Genomic DNA, 23,478 nt, shown 5'->3' with positions numbered 1-23,478 from the left:
AGTTTATGTGTTACGCGTAACTTCACATTAGACAAGGGTAAAGTAATCTAAAGCGAGGCAGGCCCTCAGCATGTATTCATTACGTTGACAGGAGATTGCCTCTTATTGGAGCTGACTTGATGAAATAATTTTGTTTGACGTGCAGTTCAAATGCATTTATAGGAAAGCAGTGTTGGTAAAATTGTTAAGTATTTTTTAAAAATAGAGAGAGATTTGGGTACGGTACCCTTATTAGGATACCACGGGACCCTCTTACTAAGACTTCGCTTTTAGTCCGTTGTCTATTTGTTCGTCTATTACAAGGCTGTATCTCACGAACCGTAATAGACTGTTGAAATGTTAACAGATTATGTATTTCTGTCTTAAATGCAAATTTAAAACTTATGTAATTTTCTCATGGATCATTGGTAGAAATGGATCAAACTAAAATGGGATCATACGGGAAGTACTAGCTTTCAAATAAAAAAAGTATGATCAAAATCGGTTCATCCAGTCAAAAGTTCTGAGGTAACAAACCAACCAAATAGCGTTTGACGTCACAGGTCACTCACTACTGATAGCCAAGCACGTATATCTTTGCTACGGTTATCTTACTAACTGTCTGCCTACTTAGAGTCGCCTTAGGCATGAAATGTCTAAATATCAATTTGGGCCCACACTTTGGTTCATAGTTTACGCATTTATGAACATTAGATGAGGGTAAACTTCTATCAAGGAGCAAAGATCACACGCACGTCATCTCAAGATGAAATTTAGATGTCTTAAGTAAAGCGTAATGTAATTATTATTGAATATTATATGGAGCGAGGTAGTGTATTTTAGATATGCCCAAATAAAGGTGTAATTTTTTGTAGTTTCACGGTGTATCCCGCACATAGCCGGGAAGGATAGGGAATCTGGGAATGTAGTGTTGAGACAATCCGTTACTACTAAGACTCTTTCGTCTCCGAACGAGGATATGAAAATATTAAAAAAATCACTCATTCACAATCATTTTTATCTTTCTATTTTTTTATAATTATCAGTTTTGTTAAATTATATTTATTAGTTTTGTATTACTTAATATAAGGCCATCATGACATAGCGGGACTGCAAAAGCGACGATCGTGGATTTGTGGTTGATCCCCACTAAAAAAAGCTTGGCATTGTGTTCCGCCACTCAACAAGAGATATCTAAACACTAGGGTCGCCTTGTTAACGATACTTTGTGCGTGAAGCTAAACTAAATTAAAACAAAAAAAATCTAAATAACTTCACATTACTTAATGAAGCCAATCTCTAAACACGAGTAAGTACACATATCAGTGTTAACGTTCTCAAAAATTTAGGAACATAAAAAACTAGCATTTGGTTCAGCTATAAAATTTTTACAACCCCTAGAGCACTTGGGCTATGTTTTTATTAACCCGTGCACCCCACATGTCCAATGTACATGTTGAAAGAATAAAACTTAGAGCAAAGTTTATTACTTCATATACATTCTTTATAAAAGTTCGAGCGTGAGATTTTTAAATATTTCTCAACGGAGTGTTATAAACTTTTAAACTTAATTATGTAAAGTTGGACTCGTGATTTGTTATTCTCGTAAAATATATGATATCCGAGTGTATGACCTAGAAAAGTTTGCTGTATAAAGTCTTTTTGTTGTTTTTTTCGTTGAAATACACAGTATAAGTATAATACAGTGAAAATACACGGGTTTCTAATTCCAGCTTTCCATGTTTTTTTTCAGCTTCACGCTGTATCCCGCAAATAGCAGGGTAACCTAGTGTTAAGACACTCTGTTCCCCACTTACCACCGCGTTCTGGAGGCATTGCGTATTGAGCTCATTACAAGAGCGAAAAATACTACAATGAAAATATTAAAATTAATTTCCTATTTATACGATTTCTTTAACTATCCATCGTCGTAGGCCATCGTGGCGAAGAGGCTCAGTTTCTGACTCTAAGCACAATGGTTGTGGATTCGATTCTCACTCGGAGGAAGATAGTATCTTCATTTCCTGGCTCTGATAACGACATGAAGCACGGCGTTTATATCCGCCACTCATAATGCAATATCTTGAATATATGTGCGTGAGGAATGGAGTATCTTTACACTACATTCCCTCTGACCATGCGGTATACAGAGTAAAGTAACAAAAATATCTCTATTCGCATGAATAGAATACATTTAAAACAAAACTATTAAAATGTCAGCTCATTTACATTTTTAAATTTCAATCACAGCCTTATTATAAACAAGTTGATACAACGAATCAGTTCAGAATCAGGCCAGCCCATAAAATTAAATTACCATATTGACAACAAACAGAACATTGTTTTACTGACATTATTTATTTACTTTAAAATTCGTAATCGTAAATCATTGACATGTGAAACAATTACATCAATTAAAATAAAATATGTTGGTTATTAATATAGAATATGAATATTGATATATTATAAAACGTCTTCAAAGTCTAAAGTTATTGTTTTTAGGGTTCCGTACCTCAAAAGGACGATATAACCATGTCGTTTTTCTAGAAGCTTTATTTTTTCTATTCTCCAAGGGTTCACAGACCTGATATAGTAATCTTACTAAATAGTATTTGCATAATATTTTAATCTGTATACCTCTAAGAATGACTTCACATGTTTGTAGGACTAACAAAGAGTCATTCGAGTGTACAAGCATTGTTTGTTAACGGGAAGTTAGCGGAAACTTCCCCCACTCAAAACTTTCTAACTCGAAGGTGAAGGTGGAGATAAACCTCTGTCGAATTGTACACAGTAGAGTTGCTCTTGGAAAATCTATTTATTAAATGTTCAAGTTGCAGGAGTTGAAATTATAATTGATTTATTTAATCTGTACATTTTAAAATTTTGTGCTTATTTTCAAATAGCATATATTAGTAATTTTATGTTTGTTTTTACAATTTTTATTTTTATTATAACAGAAGTTTTTAGCAAAGTTCATTTAAAATTTGGTAACATGAGAAAATAAAATGAGGGTAGGTATACAAAAGTTCCAATTTAAAAATGGATGGCAGGATATTGAGTCGAAGACCGTTCTTTGGCCAGTAACGAGTGATGTAGTGAATAATAGAATATTCTGTTTAATATCAAGTTAATTAAAAACCAATGTGGGAGTTCGATCAGTTAACAGTGTGCCAAAAACTCCCCTACAGGTTTTGTATACGCGACGAATTTTACACTAAAGGCATCAGAAACGATGCATTAATATCCGTATCCTTTAATAGCGTTGACTTACGCTATTTTTTAGTGCTCTTAGGGATCGTAGACCTGAATATTTCATATTAATTTCAGCTTGATGAAGTAGGTAGGTAGGACTATAAGGAATGCGTTTTTTGTTTAGAGCTACGGAACCCTGAAAACGACGATACGACAGTCGTATTCAAAAGTCAGTTCAATTGATACAAAAGAATGGGAATCATATAAGAAAAATATTACAAAAAAATACACAATGCTATTGTGATACCGTTCTCGTGGTCTTGACATTGAAAAGTTGTTTTATGCTCTTACGTGTATATTAAATTCGAACTTCTACATCGACCTTATTTTATATCTGAACTAGCGACCCCCTTGCGGCTTCGCCCGCTTTTACTACTGGATTATTCATATAATGTATGTTTGCAAAGCACTTAAGATAATGTGAAAATTAATTAAACCCTAATGCAACCCGCATTTTCGTAGTTTCAATAAGGATTTTCCAATTGTTTTACACAGCAAGGATTTTTTAGTAGGTACCGTAATTTTAAATCTGTGCTACTAATCTTTTCAAGTACTTATGAAAATATTTTTAAATGGCTATTTTTAGATATTTAAATGACTATTTTTAAACGAAAGAAATTATAAACAAAAGCCTACCTACTAACAACTACTACAAAAAATATGAAACCAAATATATCGCGCTGAAATAATACATTCAACTCCAATTATCCAATACGTGCAAACGCATCTAACACTTCGCTGCTATAAAGGCAGGCGGGTTTTTTTTCGAGCTTGTGGTTAATGCTGAAGAGGGTATTCTGTCCCTGATGAAAAGCAAGCACTACGTGGCTGCCTGTGAGGAAAATTAAATAGAATGCATTGGCCGGGAATCGACCCGGGCCCGCGGGGCAGGCGAGCATTCTACCACTGAACCACCGATGACTGCTCATGACGCGCTTGTATAAGCAAAACGTGGCGGGGCGCGTTTCGCAGCAATGATTTTTTGATATTGTAACAATTTCTAAAGTACTTATTAAAATGAAAAAACAGTAAAAGACAGTTTTGATCTACATTAAATGGCCAACGTAACTAATATACTTATTTATATGCTGAGAGTAAGGGATAAGTAAAACTTGAGTCGGCACAGCTGATGTGTCAACGGCGTGATGTGTCAACAATTAAATGCGTTTTTCTCTAATACTATTCGCAATTTCGAAATAGTGTAAAAAGCAAATTTTACCTTCGTTTAACGTAGAAAATTAATAAAGTATTTTAAAGGATAAGGATTAATACCATTATGGAAAAATATCCCTCACAATAAAAAATATCTTGAAATTACTATTTTTAGACAGAAATATGATCACTACACGTTATCCTTAAAAGATAAAAATATGCTGTCGCGGACTTTTTTGTAGATCTTATTAAGAGAAACAGTACTCCAGTACATTTTTTTCATGTAGTACTTACCATTAAAGCAGCGCATGCGCGAAAGTGTCTCAACGGGTAGGACTTTAGACACATTTATCGTATTTATGTTAATTTACATAAGAATGTACAAATAATAAACTATATATAAACCTTCCCTGAGAAATACTCGACCTAATGGTGAAAACCGCATAAAAATCCGTTGGGTGGTTTAGAAGAAGAAGAGTTAGAAAGTTCAGACAGACACGAAAAGCGACTTTGTTTTATAAGATATAGGATGATTGACATTGTACCGATGAATCTATGAAATTTTATGCAAAAATTTTAGACGAATTTAATTAAGTATAATTTTTACGAGTATAATATGGCATATCGTCGAATTCATAATGATTGCAATAGTAAAAAAAGACTATTATAATATTAAAATAAATATTTTATTTCCTCGAATGGGGATAGAACTAACTATCAAGTCAGGGCAAAGGCCTCTCTCCACTTCTTCCATTCTGGTCTTTTTCGCGCTATTGAGCACCAGTCAGGCCTATAATGGTCCAGCTCGTCTCGCCATCTCCGTTTTATTCTGCCAATTCTCCTTTTAGAGCTTATACTACTATATAATATACTATATTCTATAAAACAATCAACCACCTCTATAGAACTCCTCACACGTAGCAGACTTGTTAAGCACCATCGTCTTACCTGAACCAGAACCAATAAGGCAAATATTGACATTTGCACAATACTACGACAGACAGACAACTTCTATTTACTAAGGTAAATGGGACACAAGTTACTGCCTTAGTTGATATAACGTGTAGGTCTTGGGTTCTAAGTTGAAATTGTAATAGAATTAAACCTTGCAAGTTTTAGTTCTATGAGTTCCAATGTTAGTTCGAAGTCCACACGACGTCTTGTCTAAGACATGTTGATAGTGAAAATGTTACTGACTTACTGTTTTGTTATGTAATACTGTGGTGCTAATATAAATTTGATTCTTCTTCAAGTTCTTCAAAAAAATCATCCATTGTAAAAATCGATACAATCTTTTTTGGCGTATTAACAAACAGATTTGATTTGCAAATATTATATATAGATAGTCCTACTAACTTAGCAAAAAAATACCTTTCTTCCTTACTTTTTGATGACGGTAGTATAGTTAATAATATAAATTATATATCAGATAAGTTTATTCATAAGTTTCTTGATTAATCACGCAGTACTTTCTCCGGAATATTCCGGAAGTATTCGATTTATACCGGAAGTATTCGACGAAAAGCGGAGAACTCAGTGTATTAAAACGCTAGGTTGCTAGGTTCTATATATATATATATAGAATACACCGTGAAGTTAGAAAAATCATAATATCCCTACATTGTCAACCATACCCACTCGGATCTCGTCGGACCACGGATCTCGTCAAGCAGACATTTTGGATAGAAACGTCAAATCCATATCTTTCTTATTTGTAACATAATACTCACTTCTTCTGTAACTGCAAGTGACACGCTGAAAGGGTCTTAATAGAAATATTGTATTGAGGGTGGGAATATTTATTCTGTCAATTTGACGTACACCCCCCCCCCCCCCCCCAACTTTCAGCGGCGTTCAGCATTTAATTTAAAATAATAATGAAATTGAGGCTTTGACAATGAGATGTTTTTGTTGTTGGCAATAAGATGTGATAGTTTTAGGATATATGAATCATTTTTGTTACTTGGTCTTAGTAAAAAACATGGCGAAGTTAAATTCTGTTGTCAACGTTCCGTAGACCTACAGCTATAGAATTATGCACGAAGTGAAAATAAACAATACAAATAAACGAAAATTAGCGAAAAAATAAAATGTATAGATATTTAAAAAAAAATTTACACTTTCATATTTGTAATACATTTGTTGTGTTTGTGTTTATACAACACTAGCGGCCCGCTCGCGGTTGCACCCGCGTCAACTATGTTATTATTAATTTCTGTCTCCATGACTACGTCCTAGTGACGTCTATGCAAAATTTGAGACTCCTAGCATTTGTAGTAACGAAGTTTCATACAAATTTTCGACCCCAAAAACAACCCCTTAGAAGTCGAATATTGCAAATTCCCGTCTTAGCGAGCACCTACGTCCTATAAGTAACTCCTATGCAAAATTTGAGTTTCCTAGCACTTGTAGTTTCTGAGATTTCGTGATGAGTGAGTGACCTTTCGATTTTATATATATAGATGAGACATACTTAAATTTCTCAAGTTCTATTTCCAGTCAACTTACAATCCTGAAATCGGTAACCCTTGGGCGAATCACACTCGCATTTAACGATTTTTTTTAATTTGATTTAAAATGAAGGCTGTCAAATTTTTAAAATATTATCATTTCTTTTTTAACAAAATACGCCACAAAACACTAAATATCTAAGTCGCTAGTACGAATATCACTAATGACTGTATTTTCTACGGACAGACGCAACGAGTCGTTGTTATTTAATAACGTGTCTAACTAGCACTTCTTTTTTAGGTCAAGCTTTGTATTGCATATGCACGCTGACCTAGATCTAGGTAAGACCTGGTCGCTGTTGGGATAAAGCAAAAAGCCTTAGACAGTCTTACTTTAAACTGAAAAAGGCACAGAAATGTTATTTTGTTAGTAGATTCTTTTGTACAGGATTTTTTTCTAAGAAATATCAATTTTTCTATTTGAATTTTATGAATTCTATAATGTAAATAATTAAGTATCTTAAACATGTATAAATAACTAACTAACTAATTTATCAATATTTAAGATACTTAATTACTATCTAGGTATATTAAACTAATAATAACAAAGAAAATCTTTACGTATAATAAAATTGAATTTTTTCGCTGTCTGTCCGTGTGAGATATATCCCATCAAAAACATAAATATGAAATGAGAGTCAAGTTAACCGCCAAAACAATGGGAGATCTATGAGGGTGCCTAATTTTATGTTTACTCGGAATAAAATTCTATTTATTTATTATTAATTTCACTTAACATTATTTAACGTTCAGATTTTTTAAAATTTGTAATGAACTATTAGGTTGATATTTGGCTTGGTGTCTGATGGGAACAAAATTGCTAAGTGAAATTTAGAACTTACATTCTATGCCAATAGCAACCTTCGCGTTTACAATCACATGGTTGAGCCCCTGTGCTACGACGTAAGGATGAAGATAAAGTATTGGCTAATCTGTAAAATTGTGGTTGATCTCACCAGAGGAAATTAATTATTTACATCGAAGATTGAACCCAAAACCACCACGTTGAAAGTTAGAAGCCATCTCCATAATTTTATAAATTGTAATTATTATATCATGAAAGCCCCGAAACAAAATTGATATTGAATTCTCATATAATTTTTTCAAATAAAATGATAAAATAATTTCAAAATTACTTCCGGCTCCTAATTTACATAAAAATATCAATTTAAGGAAAAATATAATATTATAAAGGAATGTTCTGGAACCGTAATAAATTTAACGAGCTATAAATTTCCGTGGAAAGTAACGGAATTTTATTAGTATGATTAACATGTCAATAAATCGTGAACATTTTTCTCTTATCGTTTGGTAAATCACATATTTTATTTACATTGCCAAATGCTCAAATATTGAAATATGAAAATGATGTCGTAAATAAGGTATATTTGTTAAACACAATTTATTTATATTAGCTTTACGCTCTACCCTACATATCGCAGGGAACATAGAAAGAGGGAACCTGGTGTTAAGGCACTCTATAATCGTAGTTTTTTCATGGCGTTGCGTGTTGAGTAGCTTAACACAACGCCGGGCTATTGCCTTGGTGAAAGGAATTAAAATATTAAAAAATAATAATTTATTCCTTCGAGTGGAACACGTTTCTTCCACAACTGTCGCGTTACAGTTACACTTAAATTTATTTATATTTTCAGCTTCACCCAAAACACAAAGAGAAGTCAGTGTTAAAATACTCTGTCGAAATCCAGTTTTCGCCGAAATTGGAAATATTTTATATTGAAGTGGAATATCTCAAACGGTTCGTTCTACCAGAGTGGAGCAATAAAAGTTATTCAACATTCCCAATAAGCATCGTACCATAGAGTTAAAAATTAATTTTAATGCTGTATTTTATATTAAATTGGAAAAAGATTTCATTATTTTCTGTCAAATCAAATTGTCTCGTACTTTTTTTTTATATAACAACTTTTTTATTAATGACTTCCATCGTATTTGAAGATACCCTACTAAATTTATATACAAAGTCGAAAACATACGAAGAAAAATATTATGAATAAGACTTTCTTTACTCACAAACCAAGTGAAAATAAAATTTCATAACTTCTACGTACGTAGAAATTTGATCAACGCCAAATATTATTATGATAATTTTACTGTGAATTTCTATCAATGAAACTCAGAACTTCAGTAGACTTGGGACATTTGTAAGACTAAGTTGGGCAAGAGTATATTTTAGTAGTCCATCAGTAAGGGCAAATTGAAGATAGAGTTAAATAATAAAATTGTAACTCATCGATTCTTGGAAGATATATGAGAAAATCTGTTATTAGTGAAATTTATTTATGTAGTAGAACCTAAAATATAGATTGTTTAAATTTTTGTCTGCTTGTTAGTTTGTTTGTTTGTCTGTGCGCTTGTGGACGCTGATCTCCCCTAAAATCCAGCTTAATCAAAGTTGGCTCAATACATTTTCAGATATATCAGTTAACAGGTTTAAATCTATTAAATTTTATAAATAACCAAAATACTTCTGTTTTTAATTATCACCAAATCTGAGAAATATATAACTCGAAAAAAAATTGTATATTTAATAATGATAATATATTTAAGCCACAAAAAATTTAAAAAGTTCATTTCTTTTATATTCACTCCATGTTTCATGTAAAAGTGGAAACTTTATTGGCAAATGTAATATAGATATGTAGTATACTAAAAAGTATTGTAAAAGCTGTTTGTTTCCCAATTTAAAATAAATAAAAATAAATAAATAAAAAACCAATATTTAGAATTTTAAGCTTGACATTATTATAGCAAAACAACCTTTCTATTTTATAACAAAAAAAGGGCAAGATCACGTTACTCTCTTATCAGAGAGCAATTGAGACATTTAAAAACCTATACAAGGAACATATTTTAAGAACAAAATACAAGAAGGACGAGCAGGGAAAGATTTCATCTCCACCATATATATAAAAGGGACCAGAAATTCGAATCTAAATAATGCTAAAGTATACTTATCGCCGTCATCTAACGGTCGAGAGGAGACGTGGTCGGTTAGATAAATTCGTACCATTATTTAGGCTCCTATCACACTCACGTTCAGTTCAGAGTATCAAATGGTCTTATCTAGGTCCATCTCAAACACAATTGTATATTTTAATGATATATCATATGAAAGATGAATGAAAACTGTTTCTTAGAGATTTGAGGGAAATATAAAAAAGAATTGTGCTGAATTATAATTTTGAGATTTTGCCTAGCTTTTATAAAAAAAGCAAAATATAACATAAACTAAATATAGAAACAAAAACACTGTCAAGTATTACTTAAATTTATTAAACTTATCCCTTGTGATGTGATTCATATAGATGGTATTTATATTATTCTTCATTTTATCGCATTAAAAAAAAATATGACGTAGAGTTCCGATATTAAACACAAAAAGGCTTCGATATTTGATAAAAAAAATTGAAAACAGAGTGTTTTAACACTAGGTCCTCTGCCAATCATGCTAAATGAGCATGAAGCTGACAAATCGTAAAATTAACACCACAGTGTGAAAGGACCCTAAGCCGATGTCACTATTTTACAAAACTATACGAAGTTCTTGTCACGTACAAGATTCTGATACAGTCAGAGCAGTTCATAGCGACTGAAAATGAAGCTCTTGGGGGCATATGAAATTATATAGGGTATAATATAATACCATTCTAGTTGTATTAGTATTGGTAGTAATTTAGTACTAGTGCGTTGATATTTTGTTATTATCATAATTTAATTTGTTTTAACAAGTATATTTTTTTTAGCTTCGCGGTGTATCCCGCATATAGACTCTTCTATGATAGAGAACTTGGGAACCTAGGGTGAAGACCCTTCGTTTCCCATAAGACCCTTTCTCCCCTCCCCAATTTGTTGAGTTGATTTGAGTGATATTTATTTACATTAATAAATATTTAATGCGTTATATAAATTTCAAGGCGGTTTTGTAGGTTATGAAACATTGTTAATTTCTTTCTTATTCCAGCCCATATTGTGAATGAAATTACATATTAAGTGAATCTCCTCTCTCTACCTGAGCCAGAAGGATTTTTTTTTAAAATATATGTAAGTTTCTGATATTTCGATATAGGTATACCTAGCTGAAATAATTGCGATACAAAGTATTACTAAGAATCGAAGCCAGTCGTGGCACAACTGTGTGACTATAAAAGAGACAGGTTGTAGGTTCCCCTACCACTTGAGGAATTTAAATATTTAATATTTCCATTTCCTCACTCTGGCGACGAGGCAAAGCGCCGATTTGAGTTCGGCCACTGAATAACCAATGCCTCCAGAATTTGGCGGAATGTGGGGAGCGGAGTGTTTTAACACTATAATCTCTCTGCCTACCCTGCTGCAGGATACAGCATGAAATTGAAGAATAGGCTGTAGACAAAATACAAAGTAACATGATATTATTAATTAACATACACAAACGAACAACATTAAACGTAGTACTTATGTTAATTTAGCAGTTTAAATAACAATTTGTCACGGCAGTGATTGCTTTTACTCTCATTTCATTTAATTATTACCGTAGTTCATTACGGAAAATGCTTACTCGGGAATATCGTTATTAAGAATTATGCAGTTTCACCCAATATGCTTCTTTAATTGGGTTAAGTAATATATTTAACCTACGAAAAATCCTGTTGTGAACCAAATATTTTTTTAATTAAATATATAACTTTTATGACGTAGTAGTTTTTACTGTATCTTGCAGGGAGTTAGAGAAATTGGCATAAGAATATCCATACCTATATTATAAATTCGAAAGTAACTCTGTCTGTCTGTCTTTTACGCAATCAGGGCCAAACCGCTAATTTAATTGTGATAAACTACTCATATTGAGATACTTGAGGGTCTCGGGATGAACATAGGATATTTTTTTTTTCTCATATTTGTAATATTTTTGATATATACCAATATATTAAAATATTTATTAATTTGACATGCAATTTATTCCGCCATGTTAATAACAACCGTCGTTGCTAAGCAACGATTTGCAAAGTTTGTTGTTAGAAAACGTCACCCAAAAAGAGCTTGCTTAAGCCATCTCTCTATTGAAAACTGAAAATAATTTCATAAATATATTTAATAAATATTCGTATAGTTTAAGCGGGCGTAGCCGCGTTCAGGTCCACTAGTAGGTATATAAAATTGATACAAGATCTAGGATAGCCTTCAAAAGTAGAATTTTCTTTAGTATAGTACATTTTTTTCCAAATATACAATTTAGGATTAGAACCACCAGCTTACTCTAGCAAAATAAAATGAAAATACAATTCCAATGAACATACTAAGAAATGTAATAATACTGATGTACCTACCTATATGTAAATTATATAATAAATTCATAAAATACCCTCATTCACTATCAAAAATTAAGTAAATATACGTGTTATTGACTTTAGGAAATTGGTTTACGAAGAGCTTAATTAAATTTACTCTAACCTGATTTTGGAAAGCAACTTAATCAATTTTCTGAATACCTGCTAAGATGAACCGTCCAGGATATTAACAATTAAGCGGGTCCTAAGCTAACAGTCCACCCTGATGATGTTCCAGTTTCAACTCGTTATAGAGTACTAAAAATTGTTTTAAATAGGCAATTAATAATAATTTTAGAAACTACCCAATGGCTAGTACATAAGGCTATCGTGGATCAGTGGAACAGTGTGACTGTAAGCGTGACGGTTGTAACTTCAATTTCCATTCGAAGAAACGAAAATTTTATTTGCTAGGGTAAATAAGCGTGAATCTTGACGTTAGTTCTTCTATGAAAGAAATATGGGTTCGATTCCCACACGAGGGTATGAATTATTATTTATTTATATTTACATTTCTTCGCTCTAGCACCATACAAAAGTATAGAGATCTCTCACTCAAAACGCAATGCTTCGAAAAATTCGTTGCAAACGGAGGAAACGGAGTGACTTAACACTAGGATTACTCTCCTTACATAACTATATGCTGCATTCATCGTGTAACTAATAAGATAAAAAAAATATAATGACATATTATACTGTAGATTTTACTATATATTTATTGAGGTTACGTGGAATGAATATAGGAGAGCAAAACTAATTATTATGTGCACCATTATGTACGAGCTGGTAAACAGTGGTCGCTCAACCGTTCCGAAACAATTTGTACTATAATCATTTATGGTTTGCAATAAAATGTCAAATAATAAATAATTCAAGGAATTTTATATATTCTTTTTTTACTTCGCGCTGTATTCTATACTTACTTAGCAGGATATGCAGAGGCAACCTGGGAACTTAGTATTAAGATACCGTTCCCATCAAGACACTACTGTCCCGTTTACCGACACACGATTGTGCCCAGCGCCAGGTCTGGCTTAAAAAAATTATGAATTATTAAAAAATCAGCACATCAATCAGTCTGTATACCGCCCAGCAGGTTAGGCGGAGGGAACCCAGTGTTAAGAAACAGTTCTGGAGGCACTGTGTGTTGAGTAATGGAACGCACCTCGCTTTGCCTCGACACCAGAGTGAAGAAATGAAAATATAAATATTTTATTTCCTGGAGGGGGAATAGGACCCACAAATGGCCGATTTTAGTCACACATTGTGCCTGGCCATAAGAATAATATTATTACGAATTATTAACAACCTAAATTAATTATCGTCTTGTCAATATATATTCTAGATTTTATGAGATCTAGACTTTATTTTATTGCGCTAATAAATTACGATATTCTATTCCAAATGTTAATATGTATATTAGATCTTCATGAATATAATTCGAAAATTATAATAATACGACAAACACATTTCGAACAGAAATTAAGATTAATAGCAAGAATAACTTCTGACAAAGACAATTGACAAGCCATTTTCATAAATTATGAGAAATGGAGAAATGGATAGAGTAATCCTGTAGGAATATATTACGATGCTTTAAGAGGCTTATTCAATTATAATATAATAAGATATGAGTCTTAAATCAACGAAATCGATAAATTATGTACATAATCGATAAACAGTTGCTGAGTCAATTCACGTCAATGTTTAATATTTTTTCAGTATCACGCTCTTTCACGCTAGGTAGAGGGACCTTACTTTGATAATTCGTTCGTTTCCTTTCGTTGAGTATTAGAAATAAAAGAAATGAAATTAATTAGTTGTTTCAAGGGGCAATCGAACTCATAACCGTCGTGTCGGGCACTGTGCTATTGCACCACGATATCCACGTTTAATTAAATTGAAATTGAAAAATTTAATAATCATTAAATTGAAATCGAATTCAATTATAAAATTGAAACATTGACTATCATCATAAATCTTATATATCCGTAGAAAGTCTAATAAAGAGAAAATAAAAAAAAATACTTACCTAAATTATCAGCTCGACGTAAAGGGATGTTTGCTATCCACAACACTATTAAAACACCAATTGTCCGAGCCATTGTCTCTGCGACTGTACTATAATTTATTATACATTTTTTTCAAGTCACTACACTGCTTTAAAATATTTATTTATTTATCTATATACAACATTGGTATTCTTCAAATTTCATTTATCTGAAGCGATCTGGAAAAAAAAGAAAAATACTTTAAATAGAAATATTATAAGATTTAATTATCAAATTATCTATATATATAAAAGGACTTGTCCTCACTGACTGAGGTAAGACGCACGCACAGCCGTAACCGCTGATGATAGAAACGTGGAACTTGGACAGATGTTTACTTTCGTAATCTGGACATCCACTAAGAAGGGATTTTGAAAAATTTTAACCCTAAAGGGGTGAAATGAGAGTTCAAAGTTTGTATGGAAAAAATTTTAAATCGGCACCGATTTTTATAAAATTTGAAATTCAGACTCTTAAACGTATATAATTAAACACATGTTTCATGGTTTTCTAGAATTCACCCGTTAAGGGTGCAAATAAGGGGTTGAAAGTTTGTATGGGAAAATTCTTAAATCGCCACCGATTTTTATAAAATTTGATATTTAGACTCTTAAAAGTATTTAATTGAACATGTGTTTCATGGTTTTCTAGCATTCAACCCCTAAGGGTGCAAACAAGGGGTTGAAAGTTTGTATGGAAAAATCTTTAAATCGCCACCGATTTTTATAAAATTTGAAATTTAGACTCTTAAAAATATTTCATTGAACACATGTTTCATGAGTTATTAGAATTCACCCTTAAATACACAAGCGAAGCTGCGCGCGTCCGCTAGTCTATATATATAAAAGGACTTGTCCTCACTGACTGAGGTAAGACGCACGCACAGCCGTAATCGCTGTGCGTATAAACGTGAAATTTGGACAGATGTTTACTTTCGTAATCTGGACATCCACTAAGAAGGGATTTTGAAAAATTTTAACCCTAAAGGGGTGAAATAGGGGTTGTAAGTTTATATGGAAAAAAATTTAAATCGGCACCGATTTTTATAAAATTTGAAATTTAGATTTTTAAAAGTATTTAATTGAATACGTGTTTCATAGTTTTCTATAATTCTCCCGCTAAAGGTGCAAATAAGGGGTTGAAAGTTTGTATGGAAAAATCTTCAAATCGCCACCGATTTTTATAAAATTTGAAATTTCGACTCTTAAAAATATTTCATTGAACACATGTTGCATGGTTTATTAGAATTCACCCCTAAATATGTAAGCGAAGCTGCGCGCGTACGCTAGTTTTATATATTACTATTGCTAGACTGCTGCTACTAGAATGCGATGGTTGTGAGTTCGATTCCCACTCGGGGGAATGAATTATTGTTTATTAATATTTCCATTTTTTCTCTCTGGTACAAAGGTAAAAGAGCGGCCACTGAGTTCTACCACTGAATTCACAATACCTTATAAATAGGTTCCCTCTACCTACACTGCGTTGCGTTTTAAATATATGCATATATTATTGATGCATTGAGGATCAAAAGTTAATTACAACAGATATCAGTAGATAGTTCAGTAGAACAATACTATAAATTTATAATTAGTATATAATCAATTAACATTACTACATTAATGGCGTTCTAGAATAGGAAAATATTCGATTAAATTACTATTGACATTAAACATTCACTTTTCCGTACAAAATTAGAGGTCTCGAGCTTTTTTTCTGAAATTCAAGCTCAGCTTAGCCAAAGCCCTTTCAACTTGAACTAGCGGTTTTAATACCAAACGATCTTATAAGGGTTTCATTTTTTAAAAAAAATACGGAACCCTAAAACTAAAAGATAATGCACACTTTTTATAAAATTAGCTATCTCTCAAGAAAAACAACAAAGAGTTCCGGTATTAACGGTATTAAAGTAACCCAAGGATCCGAATACATGGCAATACAAATGGTGGAAAAACTTCAAACAACGCCTTCCTCGGTTGTCTGCCTCGGTCGACCTTCGCAAAAAGAAATGGCGAAAACTGTACAACCATAAATCTTATAATATATCAACCACACCCTCATGTATTTTTGTGTGTATTTATATTATAATATTACTTTTGTTTGTGTATATTTATATCTATATTATATTATCTATATATATAAAAAATACAGTCGAATTGATAACCTCCTTTTCTTACAGAAGTCGGTTAAAAAGACTTTTCCTCACTGACTGAGGAAAGACGCACGCACAGCCGTAACCGCTGTGCGTAGAAACGTGAAATTTGGGCAGATGTTTACTTTCGTAATCTGGATATCCACTAAGAAGGGATTTTGAAAAATGTTAACCCTGAAGGGGTGGAATAGTGGTTGAAAGTTTGTATGGATTTTTTTTTTAAATCGGCACCGATTCTTATAAAATTTAAAATTTAGACTCTTAAAAATATTTCATTGAACACATGTTTCGTGGTTTATTAGAATTCACCCCTAAATAAGCAAGCGAAGCTGCGCGCGTCCGCTAGTTTAGATATAAATATATTAGTCGTCGTTTGTTCGGACCTTAAGCCGTAAAACGAATAAAATATTTTTTCTGTTCCCGTATAAGCTTAAAAAACTCTTAAGGCTCTACACTCTGCTCTAGCCATATATGCATATCAAATCACGTCATATAAATAACTATAGTTTTTTAATCTAAAATACGATTTCTAAAAAGTAACATAATTGACGTTCAGAAACATTTGTAAGCTTAAACATCTTGCATTAAACAGCGAGCTTTAGAAAATAAAATCGCTGTGGACGCCCTGATGGCCTCCATTTATACAGAACATCTCTCCATCCTTAAGGAAGGGAGAAATTAACGTCTATTTCCTAAAGGAAGAATATTTTTCCCCAAATTAGAAGTATGAGGCGGGTACAGTTGTTTTACGGTTGTTACATTTTGTCGTTACGATTTCATTACTTCGAACAAAAAAGAGTTGGTTCCTCCTTTATCGTTAGGGCGTTGAAAAAGCTAAATTAGTAAATATAAAATGGAAGATTTTTGTATTAGGGTCGTAGTGGTGAAGAATAGCTTTCTTGGGAGAATGATATATATATATTATTTATCATTATTTACCCAGCGCGGCATTGTGGCCATTGAAAACGTAATATTTGAAAAATGGTCAAAAAGTAGGGAACGAAACGTCTTAACACACAAATGATCTATTTTGTTTGTGGGTTCGATTCGCTCAGCAATTCATCGTAAAATTGGGAACGGAGTGCTTTAACATTAGGTTCCCTCTACCTACTCTGCTTTATGCGGGATACAGCGTGAAGCAGATTTAATTTATCAAATTACCAAATTCCATAATCCATCTTCATTCAGAATCAAGGCACAAACACCAATTTTCTAATAGAATACGTAATTGGCCACCAACTATTTAAATCACCCTTTCAGCATTTTCATTTTTGGGTTCGCCCTAATTATGCCCTAATTGTGCACCCTTTGCTTATCTATCAGTAATTTATGTAGCGTCCAGAGTTATTATCGGTTTTAAATGACTGGGATTTAATTTATGGTATTGCTGTATCTGATTTGTTTACTCGCCTGTGTTAATGGCTGGTGGCTAATGGCCACGTGATTTATATATAATAGAAAGATATAGGAAGCTTAGGAAGATATAAGACGCAACTAATATTATATATATGATACACATTTAAAGCCTACATTAGTTCGTAAATATTTGCGGACTCGGCTTTTGACTCGATCAAAATCAATTGAATAAAACATTACGTTTGTTATTCCCCCTAGTATAGAAGTAAAATTGTAGTAAAATAAATAATATAGAAAATTACAAAATCTTCCAACATAATACGCATTTGGCAGACTTCTAAGAATTAAGTCTATACATATTTGAGTTTATGGATCTAGGGCAGCTTTAATAAAATTTTACAAACTTCCAACTTTTGCTTAGGCTAGCTGAAATTTTCCATAGAATTTATAAAGGTCCTGCGCTCGCTGAAAATTAACCCTCCGAGATCTTGTTTAAACAAGCGATGGCGACGCTTTAATCTTTGAAAATATGACTCTATCAGCGCACATTTTTATTCTGTTATAATCAAAATCCAGGCACGTGAAAAGATGCTTAAAATTTTTGGATTTAATAAAATTTGTTAAGTAATTTTCGGTAATAAATTGCATTAAAAATATATAAAAGATAGGTATGGCTTAATTTAATTTGATTTCAAACAATATTTTCTTTTTATTTTATATATTCGGGTGTTACTAAAGTAACGCGGCAAATCACGGCGTTTACTTCCGCATCTCAACACGACCTACCTCCAGAATTCAGCGGAAAATGGGGAACGGTAATATCTTACTGAAAATAGAGTGTCTTAACATTAAGTTCCCAGGTTCCCTCTGCCTACCCAGCTATGTACAGGATACAGCGTGAAGCAAAAAAACCTCACCTATAATTCTAAGCATTCATATAAATTGGACTTCAATACATTTCAAATATATCTATTTAATCCTGTGAAGGACAAAAGGACAGACGCTAATTATAAACGAGGCGTGTCTCACTGAATTGATTGGTTGTTTGTTTAAACTCCTTATATAGTAACATTTCTATCTATAGTTAATTGAAGGATCTCTCTGTGATTTCTAACTGATTGTGTTTATACTTTAAAAAAAAACAAAGAAATCAATTAAATTATTTTATCTGTCTATAGATTTTTCTGTTTCCCCATGTTAATTTCCGAAACTTTTAAAAAAATATGTCTATGTATATAAAATATAGGGCTATAATGTGCACTTACTAAAATATATAAAAATATTTGAAGAAAAGATCAATTTTAACATGAATAATTTTAATAAAGTTTAAGAAGCAATTTAACCGCCTTTAGTATGAATAAAGCGTCACAAGAGAATCTAGATGCTAATGAGACAGGCGCGTACTGTACGCAAAATTTAAATTATTAATTATACCCACAATTAATGCAGATTACACGTATCCTTGAAATTGTGTTATACTCGTATATTACAACAATGACAAAAAGCCATATAATAATATCATAATATTATGTTTTGGTGTCATAGTAAAGATGAATTATGTTGAAGCTAAACATACGCGGTATTGAATACCAATACTTTTCTAGCGAAAACATAGTGATAGAATACTCTATTTTAAATACATATTTTAGTCTCGTTACCAGAGAAATAATTTATTTTCCCGAATGGGAAATTAATCCACAATTGTAGTATTTACAAGAGTCATACATTGTGCCGCGATGTCACAACGCCATACATACCAACCAAGTGTTACAACACATAGCAGGAAAGCAGAGGAAGCATTGTGTTAAGACACTCCGCTTCCCACTTTCCACTTCCCACTTCCCACAAAGAAAAGAAATGAAAATGTTAAATATTTCCTTGAGTGCGTATCGAATCCATAATATGCCTCGTATACAGTCTACAGGCGACTATAGGCTAAAATTGTAGTTCGCCATGTATATAGTGGAATGACGTCATTTAGTTCCGCATTAATATTGTCATATAAAACAAACATGTATGCATAATTTATGCTCAATCACTTGCGAAAAACTAATTTAAATTTCAAAACACAAACTAATAAGGTCAGTAAAATAAAGCATTTTTTTTTCATATTTTTTTTCACACAGCAATCCATTTATAGTAGGATATTCAAAGGGAACATAAGAACGTGTTTAGACTCTCCGTTCTTTATTTTCCGCTGAAATCTGGAGGCATTACGCGTTGAGTGGCTGAACTCAATCCCGTGCTTTGCCTTCACCAGAGCGAAGAAAATGGAAATATTAAATATTCCATTTCATCGAGAAGGAATTGAACCTGTGCCTACAACCTGTGCCATTTACAGTCACAATTTGTGCCCCTAAACTAAAACTGGCCGATTTATAGTCTATATACATATAATAAAATTGTACAGAACGTCCGTATAAAAGATATTCGAGAAAATCTGTTATTTGGTGGCCTAGATAATCCATTAATGTTTTAGAATCCAAAACAACTTTTTCCATTTTTTTCTGTTTGTCTGTTTGTTTATGTATGCTAATCTCAGAGACAGCTTAAACAATTTAAATGCAGTCCAGCAAACATCCCTTAACATTTAGTTTATGTTTGTTTTATTTAAATTGGCTTATAAATATAAAAAAATACCGATTGTGCGCTGTGTAGCGTAATAAATATTTTAATAATGAACGTAAAAGCTTTGAAAGGTCTTTTATGAATAGCTTGTTTTAATGAATGATTTAATTGAATAGTATTATTATTGACTTTTAAAATGAATTTTCTTTTAATAAATATATACCTATAGGTAGGAGTTATCAATATATATCATAATATACTCGTATATCTAATATCCTTAACTCATAAAACAACAAATATTTTAATTATGCTAATTAATTATAAAAGCTTATTAATTTTTGTATTTTTTTTTATCTTCACGCTGTATCGGCATAGAGAACCTGTGAGCTTAGTGCTAAAACACTCCGTTCCTATTAAAACATTTACGTTACCTATTTTCCTCTCAATTCTGAAAGTATTGTATGTGTAGTTTTTTACCATATTAGACTACTCTCACTTTACTCCCACTTTTATAGTACCTAACTAAAAATAATAGTAGACATTGAACCCCACACAAAGGAACTTTTATATTAAATATACTTGAGTGAAATATTTATTCAGACCTGGCTAGATAGAACGTTATATTAGGATTCCAATACTTGCCTCCCTTTGACTTCTAATGAGCAGAAATTGTAGAACAGAATGACAATCACTAGGCTCCCTCTACTTTGTCAGATGGTAAAATAATGAAAAAAATATATAAAAAATTTTATAATAAAAGAAATAATCCTAATATTTTAATCATATATTAAGTTTTTAAAATATATCTATATTTTTTAAAGTGTATACTGTAAGCTAAACATGTATTTATATAAAATATCTTTGTGGCGAAGGAGCACAAGCGTGTGATAATAAACACGACGGTTGCAGGTTCAATTTCCACTCGGGGGAATTATTTATTGACATTTCCATTTTCGCTCTGAAAATAAGGTCAAGCACGGCGTAGAGTTCCACCACTCAACACGCAATACCTCGTAAATTACGTGGAAGAGGAAAATGTGGAAAATACACTCTCTTAACTCTAGGTACTCTCCTAAAACATACATATGTATATTGTACATACATATATATGTATTTATGTATATATGCTATGAAATGAAGGACGAGAACAGACCTGGGTGATTAATCATCCGTACTACTGACAAGCAGGGAATTATGTAAATAGCTTATATTACCATATTATCAATACCAAGAGAATCGGTAACTACCGACTTGTTCAGGATACCATTCGATTATACGGATTTCTATTATTTTGAATGTGTTGTTTATGCTGTTTTTTAAATATATAAAAAATTAAAGCTTTTTGCCTTTAACCTTCTATAAATAATTTATAGTTAGATTTTTATTACAATATTTCAATGAAATGACAGGAAAAATATAAATATTTAGTAATAAAAAAAATATTAACACGTGCACGTAAATTTCAAATTCCGTATTTCAAATTTATATCACCCGTTTAAAAAAAATTTTTAAATAGAAAACATAAGGTTAACATTTCAAAATCATTTTTTTGACAAGTCAATTGATAATCAATTGTTATACCACGAATTAGAATAAATAAATTATTTACGAACGTATTTTTCACGAAACAATTGCACTAAACTTACATTTTCTAACACAATTACAGCAAAAAGCTCACCCAAAAATACAAAATAAAACAATTTAAATAAAACACTTACTCAAAAATGAAATCCATACACAGACACCAATACAAATTTTCTCACTTATATATATAAAGAAAATCAAAAACAATCATCACATTTGCACTTTATATCATAAACGAGTCACATGCACAATTACGTTTAAGTTTTCAGGCACGTAGCGACGACTGTCAGCTACGGCGGCGCGGTACAGACTGACGCCAGAGCTTTCAGCGACTCTACCGCCCGCCTAAATGCGCAAGCTTATATTGTTACAAGTTTATTAATATTTTTTTTATTGTAATACATATTTGAGATTTTTTTATGTTATTTATTTTATTATATTTTTTGTAGAAGTCAATCGTGGCATAGTAGCTCAAGTGTGTGTCTATAAACGTGATTGCTTATGGTTCTTAAGGTTGCTTAAGGTTCGAACCCAATGGACTCGAGGAAATAAATAAATAAATAAAAAGGTATACTCGAGGAAATGATAATAATATTTTAATTTCTTAATTTTGGTGTCGAGGCAAAGCTGTGTCAAGTTCTTTTACTCTTCACACAATGCCTCCAGAATGTTTTAGAATGAAAAACGGGCTGTCTTAACACTAGGTTCCCTCTGCCTACACTGCTATATGTGGGGTACAACGTAAAGCTGAAAAAGATAATTAAAGCAAAATAGATAGTCTCGCTGAAAATACTTTCTTTGGTTACTCAAAAGTGAAATAGGCGAGGGAACGATCTCCTCTAGTCATAGAATAAGAAAATGATTTAGAAAATTTGATAATAGCAATAATTATAGAGTTGGCTTAATGGTTTTATAAAAGCTTCCAATTTAAAATTGATAATATTGATGCTATTAATTATAGTTGTTAACACAATTATTGTAAATGCATTTTGTCTACTCTCAATAGGATTATTACAAATTACACATATATTTAATGTTTTTTTTAATAAAATATTTAATAAAAATAGCCAAAGAGTACGGACCGCTAACATCTACAGTCTTTGCATACCTCTTCCGCTTCGTCCAATGTTATCAACCATTATTTTATCTTTGTTTTATGTTTAAATTTACATATAATTATGTAGATACGAGTAATTTCTTTTCCCATATTACCACGAAGTTGTGTTTAAAAATGCATCGAATAAGAAAAACTTGAATAGACTGACTTGAGCCTATTCCATAAAATAAAAAATATGCATCAATATTGAACCTAGTGTTAAAACACTTCGTTCCCCACTTTCAACCCAAGTTTTTCAATATAAAGCAGAAAATGCTTCAAGGCGATGGAAATATAAAACTCTTCGAAATATATTTGTCAAATGATCTTATGCAGATGTTAGTTTCATCTTACTGTATATACACTTCGGCCACTCAATCGTAAAACTTATACATAGATATTCTTTTAAACGGTTCCTTTAAGAAATGATGCAAGACAAGAGCTA

General features: G+C 32.0%; 1 protein-coding gene across 1 annotated transcript in view; it reads right to left on the bottom strand.

The window, feature by feature from the left end:
• Window positions 1-22,232, bottom strand: part of LOC146526448 (uncharacterized) — a 63,043-nt gene extending 40,811 nt beyond the window's left edge. Inside the window, exons 1-2 of the mRNA XM_085207120.1 lie at window positions 22,072-22,232; window positions 14,259-14,456 (exon numbers count right to left, since the gene is read on the bottom strand). Of these exons, the coding sequence (XP_085063246.1) occupies window positions 14,259-14,331 (73 nt within the window). The 5' untranslated portion in view covers window positions 14,332-14,456; window positions 22,072-22,232. The remainder of the gene's footprint in view (window positions 1-14,258; window positions 14,457-22,071) is intronic.
• Window positions 22,233-23,478: the final 1,246 nt, after the last annotated feature.

Source organism: Heliconius melpomene, unplaced genomic scaffold, assembly GCF_056956725.1.
Source record: "Heliconius melpomene rosina isolate 202511_hmr_F unplaced genomic scaffold, ASM5695672v1 ptg000034l, whole genome shotgun sequence".
Lineage (NCBI taxonomy): Eukaryota > Metazoa > Arthropoda > Insecta > Lepidoptera > Nymphalidae > Heliconius > Heliconius melpomene.
Note: the sequence above shows the minus strand (reverse complement) of the source record. Positions and strands in the feature narration are given on the sequence as shown.